The sequence below is a fragment of the Phaenicophaeus curvirostris genome, chromosome 23 (genome assembly GCF_032191515.1).
Source record: "Phaenicophaeus curvirostris isolate KB17595 chromosome 23, BPBGC_Pcur_1.0, whole genome shotgun sequence".
In the NCBI taxonomy this organism is placed as follows: Eukaryota; Metazoa; Chordata; class Aves; order Cuculiformes; family Cuculidae; genus Phaenicophaeus; species Phaenicophaeus curvirostris.
The window spans coordinates 307,024-329,259 of NC_091414.1; the positions used below are offsets into that span (position 1 = coordinate 307,024).

A 22,236-nucleotide genomic window follows, 5' to 3' on the forward strand; every position below is an offset into this window, starting at 1 on the left:
GCACCCACTTCAGCTCCCCCCAGCACATCCAGCCCTGGTGGCACATTGCTGGCTCACCTTGGTTCTGTCCAGCTGCCTGGGCAGGGAAGCATCGTCTTGCAGTGCCCTCAAGAGAGCTGCTCACCAGCCCAGGTTCAGTCACGGTCACTGGGTGCTGGCACCCAGAGGTTTCCCCAGGACCCAAGATGATCCCTGCAGCTTGACCAGAGGTGCTGGGAAGGGCACAGGGCACACCAATACACTGAGTGTCAGCAGAGAGAGGGATGCTCAAAGCATCACCACTGTCACTGCTGAGCGAGCCCTGGGTGCAGAGACAGGGTCCTGGACCCCTGCACTGATGCAGCATGGGGCTCTTCCCATCAGCCCTGCTGCTCATGGGCGCTCTCGTCCATGTACAACAGAGGGCTTGTGCTGCCTGAACACAAGGGTACCAGGTTGCCTCATCCCTCAGCAGAACAGAAACCCTCTGCTGCCTTCTAGCAAGGGCAGCGGTACCCCGAGTTTAGGAAAAGGCTCCCCAAGCCCCTGGCACCAGATGGGTGACCCTGCGCAGCTGGCCCAGGAGCCCCTTAAAGCACATAATACCCTATATGGTATCTGGGAGCACTACCCCAGCCCACGCGCTACACATGCATCAGCTTGGCAGGTGCCAAGCACACAGCTGACACCCAGTGTTTCCATGCTCTGGCTTTGATTTCAGAGGACTGGCACTACCCGTACCTCAGCCCTGACACATGGCTCACCCGATCGCTGTGGAGGACGCAAGCAGCTATGCAACTCCAGCTCTGCAGGGAGGCACTTCCCAGCTGCTGGGGCGCGTTTGCTTCATCCTCAGGGTTAGTGTGGATAAAGCCGCTGGGGGCAGTTGTAGGAGTGGGTAGCAGCTCCCCATGCCACCCTGCCCAGGCAGACTTTCCATGCCAGAGCAGCTCTCTTCACGTTTGCAGTGGAAGCCAACTGTAATCACAACCGAAGCAGGAGGTGGTTTCAGTTTCAAGGCTGGAGTTTTGCCCAGGGCTCAGTGCTATCAACTCTGATGGTCGTTTCCCCCTTCCATCTATTTTAAAAGCCTCAAACAGCAGAGGTGTGCTCAGCGAGGAATGTCTGGGCCCTGATTCAAGCTCCGTGTGCTCAGTCTGTTTAGCTGGCTGCTAAAAAAACCCAAGCAGACTCCTCGTGACCCCACAGAGCCACAAAAAAAAAAAAAAAAAAAGCAAAGAATAAAATGCCCTGATTTCTGTTGAAGCACTAAGAAAAAGAAAAGCTGGCAACAATTTTTCAAATCCTGGGGGACAGCAGCACTGCCCACATGCCTCAGAAGCAGCCAGGTCATAGCACCGTCCAGGATGACGCCTCGCAACCCAGCCAGGAGCAGGGCAGGGGTCAGTACATTTGCAGCAATCCCCAGCTCTGTGCCTGGTTGGAGTTCTGCCTGCCTGCCGCCTCCTCCTCCTCTCCTTGCAGAGGGTGCACTTGGTACCTACCTGCCCTGCCACAGGGGCTCCAAAGAGGCTTTGTCCCCCTGGTTTCATCCTATCCTCATTCTTGCACTGCAGGCTCCATCCCTGGGGGAGCAGAGCCACCCCTGTCACAGCAAATGCTGCTGCCTCTTGCCCTCTGCTCAGCACAAAGCAGCTCCCGGCCTCCTTACATCATCTTTTTTGCTTCTTTCCGTGACCCCTGCCATGGTGGCAGAGTGGGGCTCAGCTAAGCATTCCCATTTAAGGTCTAATCCCTCTGGCTATTTTTAACCCCCCTCCTCACTCCAGTCTTTGGTACCCAAATGTGGAACAAAGGATGAGCCCGAGCCCCTCTGCACCGAGGGGTCACTCTCCACTCAGGCACTGGCCCCACAGATTTCTTGGTGTGACCAATGTACTGAACAAGATACCACAGCTCTGTCCCCAGCGCCATGGCCGTGGGGATGGAGCAGCAGAGCCGGCACAGTCTCATCACACAGGGCATTTGCCCCAGCTGTATGGCTGGCTGCTTCCTTTGCTGCATCCTCCCTGCACTTCAGCCTTTTGCGTTCTACCTGCTGCCCTGAGAGTGCAGTGCTCCTGCCGGGGGGTAGCGTGCAGGGCTCTCCCTGTTCCTGCTGCAGAGAAGGGAATGCAAGAGCAAGGTATAAATACCCACAAAGATTAGTGTTTGCACAGTACTCTGTCCCGGGAGAAAGCCTCAAGTGTCACCCACAGCCCGCATTCCCGTTCTCTCCACACTCCAGCTGCCACTCCTGTTTCCAGCCCTGGGTTCACAATCTCCACAGTCAACGCTTAAATTTAATTTCATTCCATTCCTCCCTCCACCCCCATTCCCCTCCTTAAAGAGGGAAAATAATAGCGCCTTTGTTGGGCTGCTGCAGTGCAGGCACCGGGCAAGGAGCCGCACAGAGTACGGGGCTGCAGCCTGGATTACAGCATTCCTGCACCTTCGGCTTCAGGGAAGTCAATCCTGCACCCCGTGCCACGTGAAGGGACCTGGGCTCACCGACATCCACAGAAAACAATCAAACAAAATTCCTCTACACCCACACTGCTGACTTCCCCGCTTTTATGTAAATAGGTCCTCGAGATTGGTTTCTGTACAGATATATACAAAAAGGAAATAGCTTCATATTTACATTATTAAGTTAATTAGGCTCTGTAAAAAAAAAAAAAGAACAGCCTTCCAAATTAGTGGCATATGTACAGACAAAAGAGGTGGGCTCATGTCCCTGGTGCAGTCACATTGACAGTGTAATGTACACCAACCCTCACCCCAGCCCCACGCAGGCTGGGCACCAGGCATGAGTAGCAAAAGGATCCTGCTCCAGGCTTTTCTGCTCTTCGGGACCCAGCAGGGAACAGTGCTTGTTTCTTGTGAGGCACACAGGTACCAGAGGGTCAGTCTGTGTAATGTACACTACCAGCGCTCTGTGGATCCCATGGGAGGCACGAGACCAGCACAGATCTCATGTTCAAGTCAGTGGATGCTCTGCATGGCTTCTCCCAGGCACTCCTCAACAGCGTGCACCCACAGCAGTGTGAGGCTGGTCCAGCCCCGAGAGGCCAAGTCCTTTGGAGAGCCCTGGCATGAGTGGATGGACCGAGCCCCAGGTCACACGATGCTGGCCAGTTCTGTGTTGTCCGACTCCGAGCTGCTGTTGCTCTCCTCCCTGGAGGCAAAGAGTAGGGGAGGAGGCATGGAGTGAGCCATGGAGCAAGCCCTCAGCCCTGCCTCCAAGCAGAGGAGCCTCCAAAGGGCTCGCAAAGGATGGCACTGCCTTGGAGTCCCCAGACGAGTTTTCTTTAGCAACTAGGGCAGGTTCCCTGTTGATCACAAACACTTCACGCCATCTCTTTGGAAGCTGGGATTGGGAGAGCAAGCCAGCTCTTCCCTCACCCCACCACCCACGGGTTCTGGAGGATTCCAGGACAAGTCACAGGGTGTCCCAACCAGTCTGGGCCTGATCCTGCCCACACACACCCTGCTGGCATGTCTTGCTTGCTACCTCAGTCACACAAGTTGACACTCACCGTAAGTCCTGCAGGGCTTTCTTGTTTTTCCTCCGCTTCTCCTCATCGATGGGGTACAGTTTGAACAGGAGCAGGCCCACCAGGATCAGCCCCACGGGCACAGCCGACACCAGCATCTTCAGGGTGACGTTCACTTCCCTGGGCTGTGAGCAGCCCCGGGTCTGGTACCCTGCAAAGCTGCAGACAGAAAGGAAAACTGAGTTTGTCTCTGTAGGACAAGGTTTGGAGCCACAGCTGGATTTAGACCACTCCACCTCCCCCCGGCAGCCTTGGGAAGCAGAGATGCAGAGGTGCAAGACTTGCCTGCCTCCCTGCCCCTCAGCTTCTGTGCAAGAACTCACTCTAAACTGAGTGTGGAGATGCCCAGGGAGACCCCAGAGGTAAACTTGGTGAAGAAGACATAGAAGGAGAAGAAGATGGCTTCATGGCCATGGGAGTCAGGGTGCTGCAGCTTGAAATCATCTATGACGTCCGGGAGCATGGACCTGTGCAGAGAACAGGATGGTAAACACTAGGACTGAGAGAACAAAGCAGCTCTTCTTCCCGCTGACTGGATTCCTTACCAAGAACCCCATCTCAGGCTGAAAACTTGGCAAGAAAAGGCCTCCCAGGGATTTCTACCCACTCTGGCAGGCCCTGAAAGCACCTTGCCCATCTCTCAGGGTGCAGCGCTGAAAGCACTAGGACCTGATACTCACCAGGGCAGGAGGAAGGCAGCCGCAACGCTGATCCCAGCTGCAACAGCCACAATGTAGGTGACAATGAGGTTACTGTCCAGGAGGACCACCATGATGAGGAAGGGGATGGCAGACTGGATAGAGAACAGAAACCAGGTTGGCATCAGCACTGTCCGACTCAGATCCCACCGTTTTCCCTTCCCTCCTGCGCATGCCAGCCCTCCAACCCAGGGATGGCCAGGGAAGCTGTGGTGCAGCCTTCCTCCCAGGGCCCCACAGCACCCATTCCTGATGGCTTGGCCACATCCATGGCAGCACAAGTATCAGGATGAAGGACGGGCACTGAATCACGATTAGCAGCAGCCCCTGACCAGCTCTGAGTCCTCTGAAGGGCACAGCTCTGCTCAGCCCATGTGCACCTCTGCACTCAAGCGAAACCACTCACTGAGATGCCCACGTAGACAGCTGTCTTCTTCCCAAAGCGGGTGAGAAACCACTGCCAGAGGGGAATGGTCAAGGTGGCTGAGAGCTATAGGAAGAGAAATGGGTCACAGCGTCACTTGCTGGCCGGGCTCTTCTCTGGGGGAAAAGCTCTACCCAGCAAGGAGCAGCTCCTGGGCACAGCCTCCTCCACCACATTTCTAGCACCTCCAATTCCCACACACTCCTGGGGTCTGGCACGCAGTCACACTGCCTGCTCCTGCCCCTCACCTCATCTGCCTCCCCAGAAGGACAGCTTACAACTGGAGCAGATGTGTGGGGCCACCTCCTCCCCCAGCGCGGAGCAGCCTGGCAGCTGGCACAACCATCCTCAGGGCACCCAGGGACTGCCAGCAACCTGCCCAAACAGGGGGAGGACCCAACTTCATCCTCAATGCCTGGAAGGGACCTGATCTTATCCCTGCTGCCTGCACACAGTGTGGCAAAGAGCCAGGCTCCACAGGGACCTTGGCACCTCAGACCTCTCTGCCTCATCAGGCAGGGAGGGTGGGAAGGGTTCTCAGGGATGAGGCAAGCTGGAATGTGTTCTAAAGGAGCTGCTTTACTCCACCTTCCTGAAAGTAAACACAGATTCTTTTCTTGAGGTCAGGGGGAAGGGAGATCAGTGGCAGGATTTGGACAGGAGCCCCCGTGGCTCCTGGTGTCCCCTCCCATCTCTGCCCGCTCTCACACAGGAACAAAGGCCTCGCTGTTCCTGCTAACCCACACAGCTTTCACAGGATATTTGGCAGCTCCTTCTCCCTCCCATTCTCCCAGAGGACCTTCGATCAGCATCCCCATGGTGGGCTGTTGCAGCCCCACAACCACCCTCCCTGCAGCCCACAGGCACCCATCCCACGTCAGCTCCTGGGGAGGACTTAGGTATCCCACAGCGTGCAGCCCAGCCCCATCCTGGCCCCAAGACGCTCCAGCATAGGGTCATACCCACCATGATGGCCAGAAGGATGTTCTGGAACTCATTGCGGAAGCCCAAGGTGTAGGTGCAGAAGAGGGCAAAGTTGCCCTCCAGCAGCTGTGAAGGAGGCAGACAGCAGTTAGGGGGTAAACAGGCACCCAGCTGCCCCAGACGGACGCGTTCCTCCTCATAAGGCTGCACCCAAAGCGCGAGCAGGAGAAGAAAGCAGCCATTCACTGACCCATCCAAGGGCACGAGGCCACATCCTTCCTTTGCCTGGGGCAGCTGCAGCTCTTTGCACTGTTACCTCACGTGCTCCCAGCCTGCTGGGACCCTGTGCAGGCCCTACGCCGCTCACCCCCAGCCATCTCCAAGCTGCACTGCTGCTGTTCCCACTCCCCCATCCTCCAGCCTGGCTGTGCTTACCATGAAGGCCAGCGAAGTGAAGAGGAAGCCAGCAATGAGCTTAATGTAGGCACCATGGTTCATCACCAGTTTCAGCCCATGGAAGAAGGAGATAGGCTTGTCCGACTGGAGCTTGGAGGACTCTGGGGAGGAGCAGAGCAAATCAGCCCATCGGTAGAGCCACTGAAACAGCAACCCAGGTGCAACGGGTGCAGCGGAGCCTCATGCCTGCTGCCAAACACCTGGTCCAAGCCCCTGCCCATCTACAGCATCACACCCCAGGGCAGTTGGGTAATGCCTGTGGGGACCTCCCTGTCCTCCGCACAGAGGGGAGAGGATGGCCTGCCTGATTTGCCTGGGATAAGCAGAGCGAGGGAATGACAGATGCTACTGGACTTTGGATATCACCTCACCCCAGGATGCCCTAGTTGGCACTAAAATAGAACCTTGGTCAGCCCAAACTGCAAGATAAATGTTATCTCCGACAGTGCAGAGCAGAGACCTAAGTCCTCAGGGCTGCCCCATAACGATCCCTGGGGATGCTCTCGTCTCCTGCCCACAAAGCTGCCCTTCTGCAGCACCTTCCCCAGATCCCCATCTCAGCTCTACCTGCTCATTTCCTCTGGGACTTGAGCCACAAATGAGGGGCTGAGACCTCAGCCAGGCTCCTGGGGAGCTGCCAGCAGAAGCCACCATATTTCCGTAAGTTTGGAGTGTTCCATCATATCTCAAGCCTTACCTCTCTTCTCCCGCACACCCACTGACAGGATCACAGCGCAGAGGATGTAGAGTCCCCCAATGACCCCCGCAGCAATCATGTAGGCATTTCTCTGTGTAAGAGAGGCAAGCGGTGAGGGAGGGTCTCGTCCCAGGTGCCAGCCTGGTCAGAAAGGCAAGGAGAGTGCGGCAGGGGCTGCCTGCAGCTCTCCCCTTCTTACCGTGTCTGCAAGCGATCCAGTGTCGCGGGTCATGTTGAGCTCCTCCATGGCTACCGAGGAGTTGGTCTTGCCAATAAAGAGGGGGCTCTCGATGCAGGGAGTAATCACTGTGCCCACTATCTGGCCCTGGATGGCAGTACCCAGCACGGTGCCCAGCACTTCCACTGTCATTCCTGGAGGAAGAAGCCAGCAGGACTGAGTACAGCCCTTGGGCACCCAGGCCATGGGTGCAAAACCCTGATCCAGAGCAGAGCCTCCCCCGCTGCAGCTCCCTGCCCTTCCCCAGAAGAGATGAGCCAGCCCAAGTCCCTTCCAGCTCCCTCCAAATCACCAAGTGATAAAGCCGCAGGCAAAGAGAGAGTCTGCTGGGGAAACCGAGGCTGAGAGACAGGCCAAGACTTGGTCATGCTGCTCCCACTGCTGTATGACAGAACAGGTAAAAAAAGACTTGGGAGCTCAGATTCCCCACTGTCTGCTCCAGGCACCTGGCTGTAATGGGGACCACCTCCCCATCAGGCCAGCTGGACTACTAAAGGATGTCTGCTGGAAGAGCCGGGGAAGTGGAACAGAGCTGGGCCAGCTGCAATTCAAGCCCTGAATGATGTTCAACCTCACAGACGATGTGCAATCAAGTAAGCCCTCCCAGACGGGCATCTGGAGGAGGACCATGCCCCAGTGAGAGCTGCAGCAAAGGAGCTGAATACCAGCCACTCCCCAGCCACAGCAAGGAAGGGAAGGAAATGCTCTTACGGTAGGCAGTGGCCGAGTCCCGCTCACTCTGCTCCCTGCTGATGAACATGGTCAGTGCCGAGTAGGGCACATGGAAGCACTGCAATAGCACAAGGAGAATTGGCTCAGGGACAGCGTGACAGCCCACAGGATCTGGGGCAGCGGGGAATCTGCCCCTCTGTGTAGCTCTGCAAGGTGAAGGCAGGGATTCGTCTTCTCCATCCTCCACCCACCATCCTTGGTGCATGCAGAACCCAACTTACCGTCACGAGGGTCTGGAAGATGCAGTAGAAGACAAGGTACCACATCACTTGGCCTCTGGAGATGTCTGGCACAAACCAGATGAGGAAGTAGGAGATGACAGCAAATGGGGTGGAGAAGATGATCCTGTGAGGGAGGACACGGCATAAGCCTTGCAGGCACCTAGTACCTGGGTAACAACTCCACCAGCCCAGCTTTCCCCGCTACCACATGTCCAGTGGCATTCAGGCATCTGATTTTGGGGGCTCCTGAGCCACCCCAGGGTAGCCCACCCTGCTCCAAGCCTTGAACAGGAGATCATTGCCAAAGGGATGATTCAGACCAGGCAGAAGGCAACAGCTCAGGTCTCATATTGGTAGTGGCAAAGGGAAGAGCTGACTCAGGCTTCCAGGGAAGAACTTTATTTGCAGAAACAGACATCCTTGCTTTGATGGAAGTGATTGATCTGCTTCTGCCTTCGGCTTCCAATCCCAACCCCCACCTCTCTTCCAGGCAGTGCTGGGGATGCAATCACCTCCCTTGTCCCAGCAAGGGCTGGGGAGCAGCCAGGCAGCACAGCCCTATTGTCCCAGCAGCCAAATGCCTCTCCCCAGCTTGGCTTCACTGCCAGTCCCACTGAGCCCTGGTCCCGGGGTCACCTCAATTCTGCTGGCAGGGATGGAGCAAAGCAGCAGCCAGCAGCTGGCTGGCTCCTTCTTCCACCCCTGCCCAGCTTCCCAGAGCCGCAGACACAGGGACATGGGATGCAAAGTGCAACAGAGGATCAGGGGGATTGCTCAAGTGTTGGACCTTGGCAGGAGTCCCAGCAGGACCAATCAGCGAGGACAATCACAGTGGAAAGGCACCCAGAGCATCTCTTCACTCCATCCAGTGCATCTCACAGCCCCTGTCCTGCTACAGCCCGGATGGGGAACAGCTCTGCTCTGCACCAGCAGCCCAAGGACACCACAAGCACCCAGATCCCCCCATCACTCAGAGGGACATGGAAGGAATTTGTCCTCCTGGAGGGAAGTGAGCCAGGTGCCAAGGCTGCACCCACATCTGTTTAGGAGACTATTTTTCCTGGGAATTTGCAAGCACCCCGTGCTCCACAAACTGCTGGAGAGAAGCTGCACCCTGGAATGAAGCCAGCAGAACCAGACACAGGGCAGAGCCATGCAGGGCCCAGGCTGGCCCTCTGCCGCTCCACTGCTAGGGTACAGCGAGAACTTTTGGTCTTTCTGTCCGTGCTGATGTACAGGGTGCCAGGTTAAATTTAAGTTAGGAAGCAGGGGGGGCGCAAGGGAGAGCAGGAAAGCGAATCTCCATGAATGGAGCGCCAGCGGCATTGCACAGGACCCAGCACATGCACATTTTCCATGCGCATCACCCGGCAGGGGGAGGAAAGGGGTGAGCCAGCTCCAGCCACTCCTCTCCTGCATGCTTATCGCTGTGTGCATACGTGGAGCCAAGGGAAATTTTGAATGAGTCACTGTAACCGCGCAGTGGAACCACGTCACACTTGCCATGGGCGCCAGTGCACGCACGTCAGATGCGCTGATCCCCTGCGAGCCCACCATGACCGGGGTCTCAGCCCCAGCCAGGGCTGACCAGCAGCTCCTGACAGCAGCAGACTGACTTGGAGTTACCTCTGACCGAGGCTGAGGTGATTAAGCACTCGGAGGAGGTTGAGGTGACGTGTTCGCCTGCTCATTGGCCACTGCACGATGGTGTGTTCCTTTGTCCCAGAGCTCACACACCCCTTCCCAGCCTACATTTCCAACCGCCTGATGCCTCGGAGGAAGATCAAAGCCAAGGCTCCTCAATCACCAACACATCAAGGAAGTTTGGTCAGGAGGAAGTCTGGGATGGTCAAGGAAACGGGAATCAGCTCAGGGCTGGGGACAGAGCAAGGTCCCCGAGGCTGGAGGGGAGGAAGAAGCAGCTTGTGGACGAGCTGCTGGGACTAAACACACCAAAAAGTGTTTCAAAAAAGAAAGAAAGGTGAAATCCCTTGAGAAAGGTCTTCTCTCCACTCCAGGAGGCTGAAGCAGCCCCAAGCTTTGAGCTGGAGACCCTGACAGCCAGCTGAGGCTCAGCCTTGCAGATCAGACCCTTCAGAGCCCAGCAGAAACTTTGAGCAATAAACCCTAGCATACAGCGGGGTTACAAAGGGTCACCTCACAGGTGCTGAGGGTTTGGGGTCAGGCAGTAGCTCCCGATGCTGCCTCACATCCACATCCCGCAGCTTCCAGCTCTGCACACAGGGAAACTGAGGCACCAGCAAGCAGCACTGCAGCCACACCAGCCCAGGGCTGCGCAGCCCACACAGACAGCCCTGCTGTGGCTGATGGACCATGGGAGCCTGGAAGCTTTAAACTCAGCTCCACTTCATTCAAACTGGACTCAGCCGGTTACCCTTGAGCCACGCACAATAGCAGCGAGCTCCTTGCAGCCAGCTGCTCCTACACTGCTAGGGGCCCAGCACGAGTCAAAAGCTCTGTCTAATTTTAACGATGCGGGAGCCGTTTGGAGGAATGCAGCAGCTCCATCCCCACCCCCTGCCTCGAGGACCCATGATTACAGAGTGGAGCCAAAGCAGCCATCCGAGCACACAGCCACCCCACAGCCCGGGCAGCTCTGCGCAGGCAGCCCTGCTCTCATCTCCAGACCCCAGACCCTGCCACACGTGCAGCTGCAGAGAAGCTATTTCAGGCCAAGTGCAGGGCCTGGCTTTAACAACAGACAACTGCCACTGCCCAGAGCTATTCCAGGAAAGCCCGGAATCAGAGGGTTATAATCTGTGGGGGAAAGGACTACGTCCCTCTAATTCCATTCCCCCCATGCCCACCCCCTTTACTGCATTGTATTTCAGCAATCCCGCAGGCGCCTGGGTTATTTTAGTGCAGGATATGCCACCATGTCCACACTTCGGCATTAGCACCCCGCAGCGTTCTGTGTCCTCCACTAGGGCAGGTGTTTGTGGATGTCCTAAGTCTGTCCTGGGAGCCCTTTGGGGCTCCGCAAGCCCCATCTCATCTGCTCCGACTCCCTTTGGCATCCCCTCGCCCAGCTCCCTGACCCCAAGGGCAGCAGAAACGCCCACGTGCAGACACTCAGCATCCTCGTGACTGTCAGCCGGCACCCCACTACCCATCAACAGCGCACACACCCCCACCGCTCCTCCCCACGGCTGCAATGCCACCTGCTGCTCTGGAAACGTGGCCCTGCCACCAGCCACCGTGGGAACGGAGCCCAGTATCTGAGCGTGGCATCAGGGCAGCTCCCAGCGGGGCTGGAGCCACTGCATGTGCGGTGACACTGGGGACAGCTGCGCCCGGTGTACGGGGACAGTGTGGGACCGGTCAGAGCAACAGGCACAAGCTTGAAGCCCCAGCTGCCGGCAGCACCGTGGGCTTTTTGGGGTGCTTGGCACCTGAGTGCGACAGGGTGTCGGCACGTCCTGCCCTACAAACCTCATGCCAAAGGACACCCGAAGCTGGCTACAAGCAGCGTGACACATCAGGCAGGGACACGGGGCGCTACGGGCAGCTCTTACCAGGGCATCAGCCGGCCAAAGCGGGTCCACGGCGTTTTGCTGATGAAGAAGCCCACCACGGGGTCCGTGATGGCATCCCAGGCTCGCCCCACAAACAAGATGATGGAGGCATAGAAAGGGTCCACCTGCGAGAGGAAGACCTCGCATCGGGACATGCGGACCCCCGTGCCCCCCGCCGCCCTCCCGGAGCTCCTCAAGACCTTCTCACCTGCGCTGCGGCCCCAGAGCCACGGGGAGCAGGGACGGACCCCAAAGCCTTTCCCCCCGGTCCAGCGGGACCCGCGGAACGCGACCCCGACCCTCCCCGCGCCGCGGCGGAGCCGCCGTCCCACCCCGGGCACCCGGAGCCGCCGGGGCTGGGACGGACGCGGCCCCGTGCTCGGCGGGGGCAGCCCGGGACCCGCGGGACCGCGGTTCCGGAGCCCGGTGCCGCCCGTACCTGCGCCACGTCCAGGAGGTAGATCTGGAGGAAGAAACCGATGGCGCAGCCCGTGATCTGGTACGGGGCCCCCCCGACGGCGTAGCACAGCTTGCTGCACACCGACAGCCGCTCCCGGCCCTCCTGCACACGGAACGGCGTCAGCGCGCCCGCCGGGACCCCCGCTCCCCCTCCCGGGCTCCCCCCGCCCCGGGGCCACCCCCCGGCTCACCCTGCGGCGGGGCTGGCGGCAGGCGGCCGGCAGGAGCCCCCCGGCGCGGGGCCGCTCGGCGCCGCCGCCCCCGGCCATGCCGATGAATGGGGCCGCGCCGCCGCCCCGCGCGCCTTGTACCGGCCCCGCTGCGCCCCGCCCCGCGCCCCGCCCGCCCCGGCCCGCCCCCCGCCCCCCCGGCCCCGCATCCCCCATCCAGCACCTCCCGTCCCTCCATCCTCACGCCCCCATCCCTCATCCTCGTCCGTCTCCCATTCCTTCATTCCTCGTCCCGCTCTCTATCCTTCATCCCTCCATCACCATCCTAACCCCTCATCCCCTCAACCTCTCATCCCTCCGTTCCCCTACCCTCAATCCCCGACTCCATCCCTTCCCTCCATCCCAGCCCTTCATCCCTTTCTTTCCTGCATCCTCCCATCCCTGCATCCCTCCGCAGGTGCCCCCACTGATGGCAGCAGCAGAGTGAGCGCAGCGTGGTCCCACGAGGGGACAGGGCTGGAAGGGGCACCGTCCCGTGGGCTCCCAGTGGCACCAGCCAGTGAGGGATGGGGTCAAAGGCCCGCAGGACCCCCTAGCACCAGCTCCTGGGTACTGTGCAACAGCTTCAGTGAGGGATGGCAGCTCCCAGGCCCCAGCACCCCTCCCTGGGCCACCCGCGGTGTCCCCCACACCAGACAGCCCCTTGGACACTGATCCTGGCTCCCCTCGGCTGCATTGGGTGCTTGCCCACTGGCGGGTGCGTGGTACATCTGTGCCAGTGCAATGGCAGCCACCAGCTCCGCTTGGCTCAGGCCACTGGGGTTCAAAGATCACCCTGAGATGGGGCTAAACAGTGGGGCTGAGACAGCAGGGCCAGCGTGGCACCCAGAGCCATCACCTGATTGCCACTTGGAGCTGGACTTGGAGATGCCCTTGCATGGGGACAGGGACAGGTGGGGAGGATAGGCAGGGAGGATGGGCAGCTGGCACCGACCAGGGACCTGGGATGCAGCAGGGCCTGAGCGGGCACTGGGGATGAGTGGTGGCCCCTGGCATGGAGCGGTGGCACCATAGCTCCAGGCACTTCTCAGTTTCGAGAGTCCTGAGCTGGTGTCACCATTGACTCACGGTTTCCGGCCCTTCGTACAGAGTGTGGGGGTTTCATCAGCGCTGCCTTGTGTCACATCCCCATGCCTGGCCCCACGGGGTGCTCAGGGAAGCCACCCACCGGGGAAGGGGCCCGTGTGAGGCTTCGGGCTTCCCAAATTTGTACAGTGACATTAAATACTTTGAAGCAAGAGGGTAGTGAGGTGTTGGCATCGCTGCTTGCCCAGCCGGTTTGGCAGGGACCTGCTTCATGCTCCTCACCAGCTGCGCCATGCTGGCTTGGGTGTGCCGGCACTGGGCAGCCCCAGGTCAGACACCCCGTCATGAGCTGGAAACCCCCCAGGACCCCCAAGGAGGAAGGAGACTCGCGTTGGGGATGGTCCTGTATGCCTGCTGTCAGCTTGTGTGACTCCCAGGCATCCCAAGTCCGGAGACCGGGGCAAACACTGACCTGCACTGCAGTGAGTAGCACAAACTGGGTCTCAGTTTGTGGATCTGCGCTGCCTCCTGCACTGGGTGGCCTAGAGGAGTGTGCAGCTGTGCCATGTGGCTATGGGTGGCTTGCTGATGGCTCTGGGTGCTGGTGTGAGCAGAGCCCTGGACACCCTCTCGCTGGGGTGACCCCGTCCCCGGGCAGCACCAGTGCAGCTGCTGGGTTTGCATCCCTGCCTGAGCCCGGGCCTGCGCCCCCCCAAAGCACAGGCTTGGGTACCCCAAATCACTCTGCTCCCCTGACACACGGAACCACGAATCCGCCGGGAAGGCGTGTTTGAGTCAACACCCTCCTGGCTGAGTGCAGGGCCCCTACTCTGTGCCTCAGTTTCCCTCTCTACAGAGAAGGTTTCTTGTGCAGGGAGCAGCAGGGACTCCCATGGTGGCATGTGCATGCCCTGGAGTGATCTTGAACTCTCCATTGTGTCTGGCTCAGCACTATTGCTCTGCTCCCTTTGTCCCAGGGGCTCCCCTGCTCCTGATGCTTTTGGCATTCCTGTCCTTGAGCAGAGCTTTGAGGAGCTGCCTCCTGGGCAAACGCGACTATCAGGGGAACAATGAGCGGCCCTTTGTGCTGGAGATTGTGCAGAAAAACCACGGACAGGTGAAGCCCGGCCTTACGTGTTAAGAAGAAGTAGAAGGACCAAGATTTCCCCGGCTTAGGAGGATTTTCTCCCCCAAATCTCTTATTGCACATTTTCCAGCGGGGGTGGGGGGTGGGGGGGGCGAGGGGGAATTTTAGACCTTCCTCCCAAGAGGATGCTCTGGGCGATCCTCACAGAAATAAATGATCCTCCAAGGGATGATCCCAGTGGAGATGCTGGTGCAGAAGCTCCTGCCAGACTTGGGGTCCTTAGCGACCCACAGGTGGTTGCGTCTTGGCCACTCACAGGGTAACCCTTGGCACCAGGACCAGCTCAGCGTGATGGACTTGCAGGCAAAACCAGAGCTCAAACACCCATCTGATGGTGACGCTGTGCCATCCCAGCCTCCACCTGCCTGATCTAGGGACACCTTCGGTCTCCAGGGGTGGCTCTTCAGGGGCTGGGTCACAAATGCTGGCTCTGGGTACATGGTTCAGCCCCGGGGACAGGGATAGGGGTGGGGGCTGTGCCAGTGGGTGATGATTCTGTCATCCTCCCTGCCACCCACGCTTCCCTGCTGTTGCAGATCCCGCACAGCCTCTAGCAGGAACTGAGCAAGCATGAATGCACCCGAAAACAGGCAGCCCTGCCAGGCTGGGCCAGCCAGGACAGGGAGCACAGCCACGGGGGCAAACGGCAGCGAGGGTGTCCCAGAGCTGCTGGGGGACTGCGGGCCAGCTTTGATGTGGCTGCCTGGCTCTGGGTGCAGGGCATCTCCCGGTGTCAAGCAGGATGTGCCAGGGGCAAAATAGGTCTGGGGACTGAAGAGGCAGCAGGGCTGGAGCTGATGGCACATTTTCCTCCCCCTTCTGTGGACTTCACTGGCTGCACCCCAGGGAGCTGGGACTGGTGTTACCCCAGGCTGTGAGCACCATCCTGTGCCCTGTAGGGATGCAGGGTGGCTTGAAGGTTGCTGCTGTAGCAGGATGGGGACAGCGGTCAGCAGAGCCCAGCTCAGGGTGTCCTGGAACACCCGTTGGGTTCAGGGTGGTCATTCATCATGGGGAAGCACCTGGGAGATGAAGCTTCAAAGTCCAGCCCTGCTGTCAGTGGGGATCCAAAGGGCACAGTGGCCCTGGGAACTGCCTTCTGTCATGTGCCAGCAACTGGCTGGGCTGTGGCAGGTGCCCCGGCGTTGTGCCAGTGCCAGAGGAGTGTGTGCGGTGCTGGCCGTGGAGCTGCGCCAGCGCCCTGCGACGGGGCCACGATGAGGTGCCTGCCTGGCCCGTGAGTGACCCCTGGGCCCGTCACCCACAGTGCCGCAGCCCCTGGGGTTCTCACCCACCCAGCCCTGTTTGCACAGCCGGCGTGGGCTACTGGCAGCAAGAGCCTCTTGCTGTTTGCCAAGCACCTGGAGAGGCCAGGATGAAAGGGCTGTGTGCTCCCTCCAGCAGCACTTTCACACCCTTGAAGCATCCGGAGCTCCTTGGCGTTGGGACAATCTCCTGCCTCACCCTGGGAAAGGCTGGAGAGGTCCCTGAGGCCAGCAGGAAGGGGGAAGGAGACGTGGCTGAGAGCGATAGGTTGTAGGAGCCTTTGCTCCTGTGCCCGAGGATGTGTTTCTGTTGGAGCAGGCGGTTTGAGGCAGCACCAGATGTGTCCTCAGACGTGACTCTTCATCCCTGCTGACCCCAGCGGTGCTGGGGCAGGATGAGACTGCAGCCCCTGTGACGGCTCGGCCCCTGCCTTTGATACCAACAGGGCAATCTGCTTCCTAAAGAGAAAGAGAGGGCTTCAACCAAGCTTCTGGAGGAGGGCAAAGGGCTGGGAGCAGCCCCAGGGCAGGAGGAATATGGCTGGGGACACCTCGGGGCGCACCCAGGGCTTCCAGCCCCGCTGGGGACCAGGAGCAGCGCTGAGACCAGAGACCCAACGGAGCATCCGTCCCAGAGCTCCTGCTCCAGCCCCGCGGGCAGGACTGGGCTGCTCAGGGCTGCTCTGGACGGGCCCGGAGGGCGGGCGCTGCGGCCACCGCGGGGACCCCACGGCACCCTTGCGGCCGGGAACCTCCCGGAGCGGGCCCCGGACCCTCCGGCTGCGCTGACCCCGACGCGCGAGGCTGGCAAAGCTTTGCGAGCTCCGCTGCGCCCCGAGCCGGGTCGGAGCGGCCCTGGGGCTCCCGCGGGCTCTGCCGCTCGGCAGCGGGGAAACTGAGGCAGGCGCCCCCCGCGCCGTCCCCCGCGCCGCCCCCGCCGCGACCAGCAGGGGGCGCCCCGCGACCGCCGCGGAGCCTTGGGGGCGGCACTGGGCAGCGCTGGGATGTGCTGGGCAGTGCTGGGCTGGGCTGGGCAGCACTGGGATGCACTGGGCAGCGCTGGGATGTACTGGGATGTGCTGGGCAACGGTGGGATGTGCTGGTTCCTGTGAGGGTAGGGTGGGCTGGACTCATCCTGGCTGTGCTGGAAAGGGCTGGGTTGTACTGGGCTGTGTTTTGCTGAGCTGTATTGGTCCATGCAGGATCATGCTGAGCTGGGCTGCACTAGGCTGTACTGGGCTGTGCTGGACTGTACTGGTGCTGGGCTGGAGCAGATTGCTCCCCTCCCTGCAGGGCCGCTGCTGCAGCCCGGGGACGCAGCCTCTGGCCCCTCAGCTCCCGACGCTGCTGTCTGGGGCAGATCCAGTGGCCCTGACCACACTGGGAGGGCTCTGGGGCTGACGTGGGTTGTTGTGCACTGCTGGAGAGAATCTGCTTCTCCAGGGTGGGCTTCGGAATGGCATACATGTGTGTGACAACGCCGTGGTCACGAGTGTACGAGCTGAAACCCTCACTGTGTTTTCACATTCGATGCTGTTCCTGAAGGCCCGTGGTGGTGGTGAGGGGCAGCGTCCTGCTGGGCTCGCAGGGACTCCAGGGCACAGCTCATCCGTCAGACCCCTGGGCTGATGTGCTGGGCACCGCACGGCCAGAGCTGAGTTTGGGCCATAACGACAGGACAAAGCGCTGGCGGGGGGACCTGCGAGTGTGAGAGCGGCTCAGCTGCCTCCCACACCACCCCTGGGGTCCCTGGCCGTTCTCAGCCCCTCTTGGGGGGACAGCACCACAGTGGGATGTCCACGGGAAGCAGCTGGTGCCTGTCTGTGGTCCTTTCTCCATGTATGGACCACGTTCCTCGTTTGGAGAGCAGAGTCCCACATCCTCCAGCACTTTTTCTGGCGGCCCCATGATCTCTCCTTTTTTTCACCACCTCTTTACTGGAGTCAGCGTCTTTTGCAGGGGTGAAACTCCCAGCTGGGCCTGTGAGGGGTCTGGTGCGTGTTGGGTGGCACGCAGAGTGACACCTCAGGCAGGGCACAAGCGCTGAGGGACCCTGGTGCTGTTGGAGCTGCCCGTGTCCGCAGGGAAGGGAGGTGGTGCTGCCCCAGTGAGGGCTGGGGAGCCCGAAGGGAAGAGGGGCCCCCCCAGGCAGGGAGAAGAGCCCCTGCTCTAGCAGCTGGCACTGCCTCCCCGTGACTTGCCCCCAGTCCTCAAGTTTGCTTTCCATGCCGCTCAGCCGAACTCCCCCAGCTGGCGGCACAGCCTGGGTGCCCCCAGCCGAAGTTTTCCTTGCAGGAAGGGGGTCCCCAACCCCCGAACTCTCTGATGGGCTGAGGACGGCATCGGGAGATGGCAGGATGGGATGCTCCGGGGGTCAGCGAGGGTCCCGCACCCCAGCGCGCGGGGCGCCTGCTGGTTCATCGCCCATCAGCAGCCCGGTCAGCAGCCCCGTTAGCAGCCCCGTTAGCAGCCCGGCCGGCGGGACCGGGAGCCGGGGGGCCGCTCCCCGTGTCCCCGCCCCCATGCAGATCCCGGCGCGGCGATTGGCGGGGGCGGGGCGGCGGCGCTATAAGAGCGGGGGGGAACAACGCACCCGCCGTCCGGGCCGCCGCCGCGACCCCAGCGCCCGGCGGGGAGGGCGCCCGGGGGTCCCCCCTCTGCGTGGGGCCGGGGGCGCCCCGTTTTCTCTCCGCCCCCCGGCTCTGCCGCCGCTCCCCCATGCCGAGATGGAGTTTGACTCGTACCAGCACTACTTCTACGACCACGACGCCCAGGAGGATTTCCACCGCTCCACGGCGCCCAGCGAGGACATCTGGAAGAAGTTCGAGCTGGTGCCCACGCCGCCGCTGTCCCCGCTGGGCGCCCCCGGGGCGGAGGAGCGGCCCGGCCGGCCCTGCCCGGCGGGGGAAGAGCCCGAGTACCTCATCGGGACCGGGCAGATCTTCGGGAACCTGAGCGCCTTCATCCTCCGGGATTGCATGTGGAGCGGGTTCTCGGCCCGGGAGAGGCTGGAGAAGGCGATGACGGAGAAGCTGTCGGCGGGCGCGCACAAGCCCTGCTTCGCCCAGGATTTGGGGTTCGGCAGCTCCGCGAGCGACTGCGTGGACCCCGCCGCCGTTTTCCTTTGCCCCCTGGGCGAGAGCAAGTTCCCCGCGTCCTCGGGCTCCGAGGGCCAGAGCGATTCCGGTAAGGGATGGGGGTCCCCGGCCCCCCGCCCGGGCGGCGCCTTTGTTGCGAGCCCCGGCCCCGCGGACAAAGCGGGTTCGGCTGCCCCCGCTCCCTCGGGACCCCCAGCCCCGACGCTCCCCCCCCCAACCCCGGCTCCGACCCCTCTCACGGCCCCGCGGGCGCTCGGCGAGGGGCGAGTTTGCGGCTCCCGTGGGAAGTTTGGGATGCGGGAGCGCTGCGGCGATATCGGCCGCGGCCCCGTCCCCGCGGGGCACCGCGCGGACCCCCCCGGGGGCGGGCAGGAGCCCCCGGGACGCGGCTCCGGGGCAGCGGGGCAGCCGAGCCCTGCGGTCCCCCCGCCCCGTCCCGCGCGGAGCCGGTTCCCGTGGAAGCCCCGGGGCGGCCCCGCCGCGCTCTGACCCCGTTAACAAACCTGCCGGTGAGTCACGGCGGGCACCGGGAGCTAAAGCCATTAGGAGCCGCCGGCGGAGAGCAGGGCGCTAAGAGGCTTAACCGCCGCGGGGGGTCCCGGTGCCGAGGGGGCTCGGTACGGCGCCGGGGGGATGTCCCAGTGTAGGGGGGTCCCGGTGCGGGGGTTGGTCCCGGTGCGGGCTGCGTGTGCGGATCCCGGTGTGGGGAGGGGGGTACGGGAGGAGGAGGGCTGTCCCAGGGTAGGTGGGGGTCTCGGTGCGGCGTGGGGGGGACCCGGTGCGGATGCGGCCGCGCCACGTGGGCGCCGAGCACAAAGCAACAGATCGCAAACAATGCGAGGCGGCGGGCGGCACCGGCGGCTGCGGGGCGGGCGGCACCGGCCGGGCGGCCAATGGGGCTCGGGGGGCGGGGGGGAAACGCGCGTGTGTGTGTGTGTGTGTGTGTGTGTGCAAGGGCGTGTGTGTGTGTGTAGTGTACACACGCGGCTGAGGCCGGCCGGGTTGTGACGCTGATGATGCCGCTGTGAGGACAGCGAGTCCCGTGTCGCATGTTCCCCTCGCTCGCTCCCTCCCTCCTCAGTATCTCCAGTGCCAGAGGGGCAGAGCCCCCAGAGCCTGGGTGGGTGAGTGGGTTGGGGGCCACAAGCCCAGCTCATGCAGCCGCTGCTGGGAGGGTTTGAGCATCTCGGGGGACTTACAGCAAGCAGCTGGTTTTTTTTCCCCGAAGTCTAAGAAAAAAGGTGGAAGTACATTCCTAAAGTGCAAGCGATTGCAGGCGTGCAGGAGCCAGACCACCCTGTTGTCGCCAGGACCAGCTTCGTGCTGCTGGGTTTTGATGGGTCAGGACAATCTGTAGCGACAACAGGCAGGGTGTTCAGCTATGCTTTGTTTGGGTCTCGACGTTGACTGCTCTGATAACCTCCCCCACTGGCTCCCGGGCTTGGGATGCCTTTGAAGTTCACAGAGTCTGTTGGAGGGGCGCCTCCACCTCGCCCTGTGCAGTGGGGATTGTCCCCTCTGTCCCCAGGAAGCCTGGGCTGAATGGGGTTTATCACTTGTGAAAAGTAACAGGTCACTGCAGTGGGAAACTGCCAGCTCAGGGAACAAAGCGCAGCAAACAAAGTGGCTTTGCAGCGCATGAGCAAACTTTTGTGCGATGGCAGCGGGGGGGATCATCTGGGGGCTGTAGGGAGCCCCGGCAGGGTAACAAGGGGTGACCAGGGCTCCCAGCTGATGGTGACTTTTTTTTTTACGATGTCCCTTTTGAGCAGAAGGCGAGGAGATTGATGTGGTGACGGTGGAGAAGAGACAGTCGCTTGGCCTGAGGAAGCCGGTCACCATCACGCTGCGTGCTGACCCCTTGGACCCCTGTATGAAACACTTCCACATCTCTGTCCACCAGCAGCAGCACAACTATGCTGCCCGCTCGCCGCCGGATGCCTGTTCCCTGCCGGAGCCACCCCAGCAGGAGGAGGATGAGCCACCGAGCGCTGCGGAGCCAGCCCCTGCCATCACACTGCCTGAGCCTGGCTTGCTGAAAGCCGGCAGTGGCCCCGGCTCTGACAGCGAGGACGTGGCCAAGAGGAAAAACCACAATTACCTGGAGCGCAAGAGGCGCAATGACTTGCGCTCACGCTTCCTGGCCCTGCGGGACCAGGTGCCCGGGCTTGCCAGCTGCCCCAAGACACCCAAAGTAGTGATCCTGAGCAAGTCATCAGAGTACCTGCAGTCGCTCCTCAGTGCGGAGAGGAGATTGGTGGCTGAGAAGCGACAGCTTCGGCTGCGGCAGACCCAGCTGCTCAAACGGATTGCTCACCTCAAGGGGCACTAGCACCCAACGTGTCCCCCACCCTGCTCCCCACCCCTGGCTCCCTCTCAATTTGCACATTTTTTAATTTTTGGTTATTGAACTTGTTGGCCTCACGGGGCTGGAGTGTACGGCAGTGGCTGGGATGCTGCTCCCAGCTGCAGGAATGGGGCTGGCTTCTTGGCACTGGTGTTGCAAGATCTTTCCTGTCTCCCTGTGAAGCTTTCTCAAACAACTGCTTCCATTTGTGGGCTTGACTCTTCCCCCTCCCTGGCAGCCCCTGCACACCTCTGCTGTTTGCCCCTGAGTGTTGCTGGGAGCTGCCCCTGAGGTGTCCATCTTGCCCTAAAAATCCTGGGCAGCTGTGATCCACTTCAACTGAGGGGAGCGGGTGGAGGCAGATATGGGGAGCCCAGTGTGGGGCTCTGCTCTGGACGGATCCCTGTGGAGATGGTGATGGCAGAGTTAGCAGCAACCTGTGGGTGATTCCCTGGCTCGGCTGGACCGTACCTCACTTTCTTACCACTTCACGCAGTAGCTTGTCTTGGATTTTATGTTCTAGAAACTACTGCTGTAACTGCGAGTCTTATACTGGAGGCTGTGTTTTTATACTGTATTTTTGTACCACTTTTTGAGATGTATTGGTAAAGAATTTGCTTTTTTTATATATATATAAACTTTTTGTTGGAGGGGGGTGGTTCCTGCTGCGGGGAAGGGCTCAATCCTGCTGCACTTTAGGGAGATCAGGAGGGGGCTGGCTCCTGCTGGACCCTTGAGCTGAGTCCTCGCAGAGACCAGTTTCCCCTTGCAGCTCTCCAAACCACCCATTTGCAATAATTGGGGATTTTCCCCTTTCCCATCTTTGTGAGTATCCTTCTGACCCCTTTTCCCACCCTTGTAAGCAGACCCCTCCCTAGCAGTTGCTTTGAATCCCCAGCATAAGCCTTGGGCTTTGCGAGGAGCAGGGCTGGAGGGGCAGGCTGGGTGCATGGGGAGCTGTGCTGCCCTCGAGGCTTCCCTGTGCCTGTGCCATCCTGCTGCCCAGCCTTGCAGTGGGGTATGTGGCGGATCCCCTGGCAGGGGTGGACCTGCAGGATGGCTCCCTTGGGTCCCTGCTGAGAACTGTTAGTTAACACTGTGGTCGGATTTAGCACTTTCTTCATTACCTCACACTTCATAAATAAATAAGTTTGCAACAGCCTGGGTTGGCTTTTTTCATGCTGTGGGTTTCCATGAATCAC

The 22,236-nt window shown here is 60.8% G+C and overlaps 2 protein-coding genes across 3 annotated transcripts; one reads left to right on the forward strand and one right to left on the reverse strand.

The window, feature by feature from the left end:
• Window positions 1-2,517: 2,517 nt before the first annotated feature.
• MFSD2A (MFSD2 lysolipid transporter A, lysophospholipid) lies at window positions 2,518-12,235 on the reverse strand. Of its 2 annotated transcripts, XM_069875132.1 has the most exons (14): window positions 12,113-12,235; window positions 11,902-12,024; window positions 11,463-11,587; window positions 7,927-8,050; window positions 7,685-7,763; window positions 6,935-7,107; window positions 6,736-6,826; window positions 6,018-6,139; window positions 5,625-5,708; window positions 4,641-4,724; window positions 4,217-4,329; window positions 3,860-4,003; window positions 3,519-3,695; window positions 2,518-3,157 (listed from the first exon to the last, which is right to left on the reverse strand). In XM_069875132.1, exons 1-14 carry the CDS (start codon window positions 12,188-12,190, stop codon window positions 3,100-3,102), a joined length of 1,575 nt encoding a protein of 524 aa, XP_069731233.1. In that variant the 5' UTR covers window positions 12,191-12,235; the 3' UTR covers window positions 2,518-3,099. The 2 variants fall into 2 exon arrangements, with proteins under 2 accessions (XP_069731233.1, XP_069731234.1); XM_069875133.1 differs by lacking the exons at window positions 11,463-11,587; window positions 11,902-12,024; window positions 12,113-12,235 and adding an exon at window positions 8,439-9,692 and having other exon boundaries at window positions 2,521-3,157.
• Window positions 12,236-18,202: 5,967 nt separating this feature from the next.
• MYCL (MYCL proto-oncogene, bHLH transcription factor) lies at window positions 18,203-22,187 on the forward strand. Its single transcript, XM_069875038.1, has 2 exons — window positions 18,203-18,775; window positions 20,460-22,187. The coding sequence occupies exons 1-2, from the start codon at window positions 18,316-18,318 to the stop codon at window positions 21,017-21,019; spliced, it is 1,020 nt and encodes a 339-aa protein (XP_069731139.1). The 5' UTR covers window positions 18,203-18,315; the 3' UTR covers window positions 21,020-22,187.
• Window positions 22,188-22,236: the final 49 nt, after the last annotated feature.

Excerpts from the sequence above, each read along its gene's own strand:
- MFSD2A (XM_069875132.1), bottom strand. The coding sequence starts at position 12,190 with ATGGCCGGGGGCGGCGGCGCCGAGCGGCCCCGCGCCGGGGGGCTCCTG. Across the intron at positions 4,004-4,216 it reads GCTGCCTTCCTCCTGCCCTG|GTCCATGCTCCCGGACGTCA; the intron begins GTGAGTATCAGG and ends TTCTCTGCACAG. Across the intron at positions 3,696-3,859 it reads ATCTCCACACTCAGTTTAGA|CTTTGCAGGGTACCAGACCC; the intron begins GTGAGTTCTTGC and ends TTCTGTCTGCAG.
- MYCL (XM_069875038.1), top strand. The coding sequence starts at position 18,316 with ATGGAGTTTGACTCGTACCAGCACTACTTCTACGACCACGACGCCCAG. Across the intron at positions 18,776-20,459 it reads CGAGGGCCAGAGCGATTCCG|AAGGCGAGGAGATTGATGTG; the intron begins GTAAGGGATGGG and ends CCTTTTGAGCAG.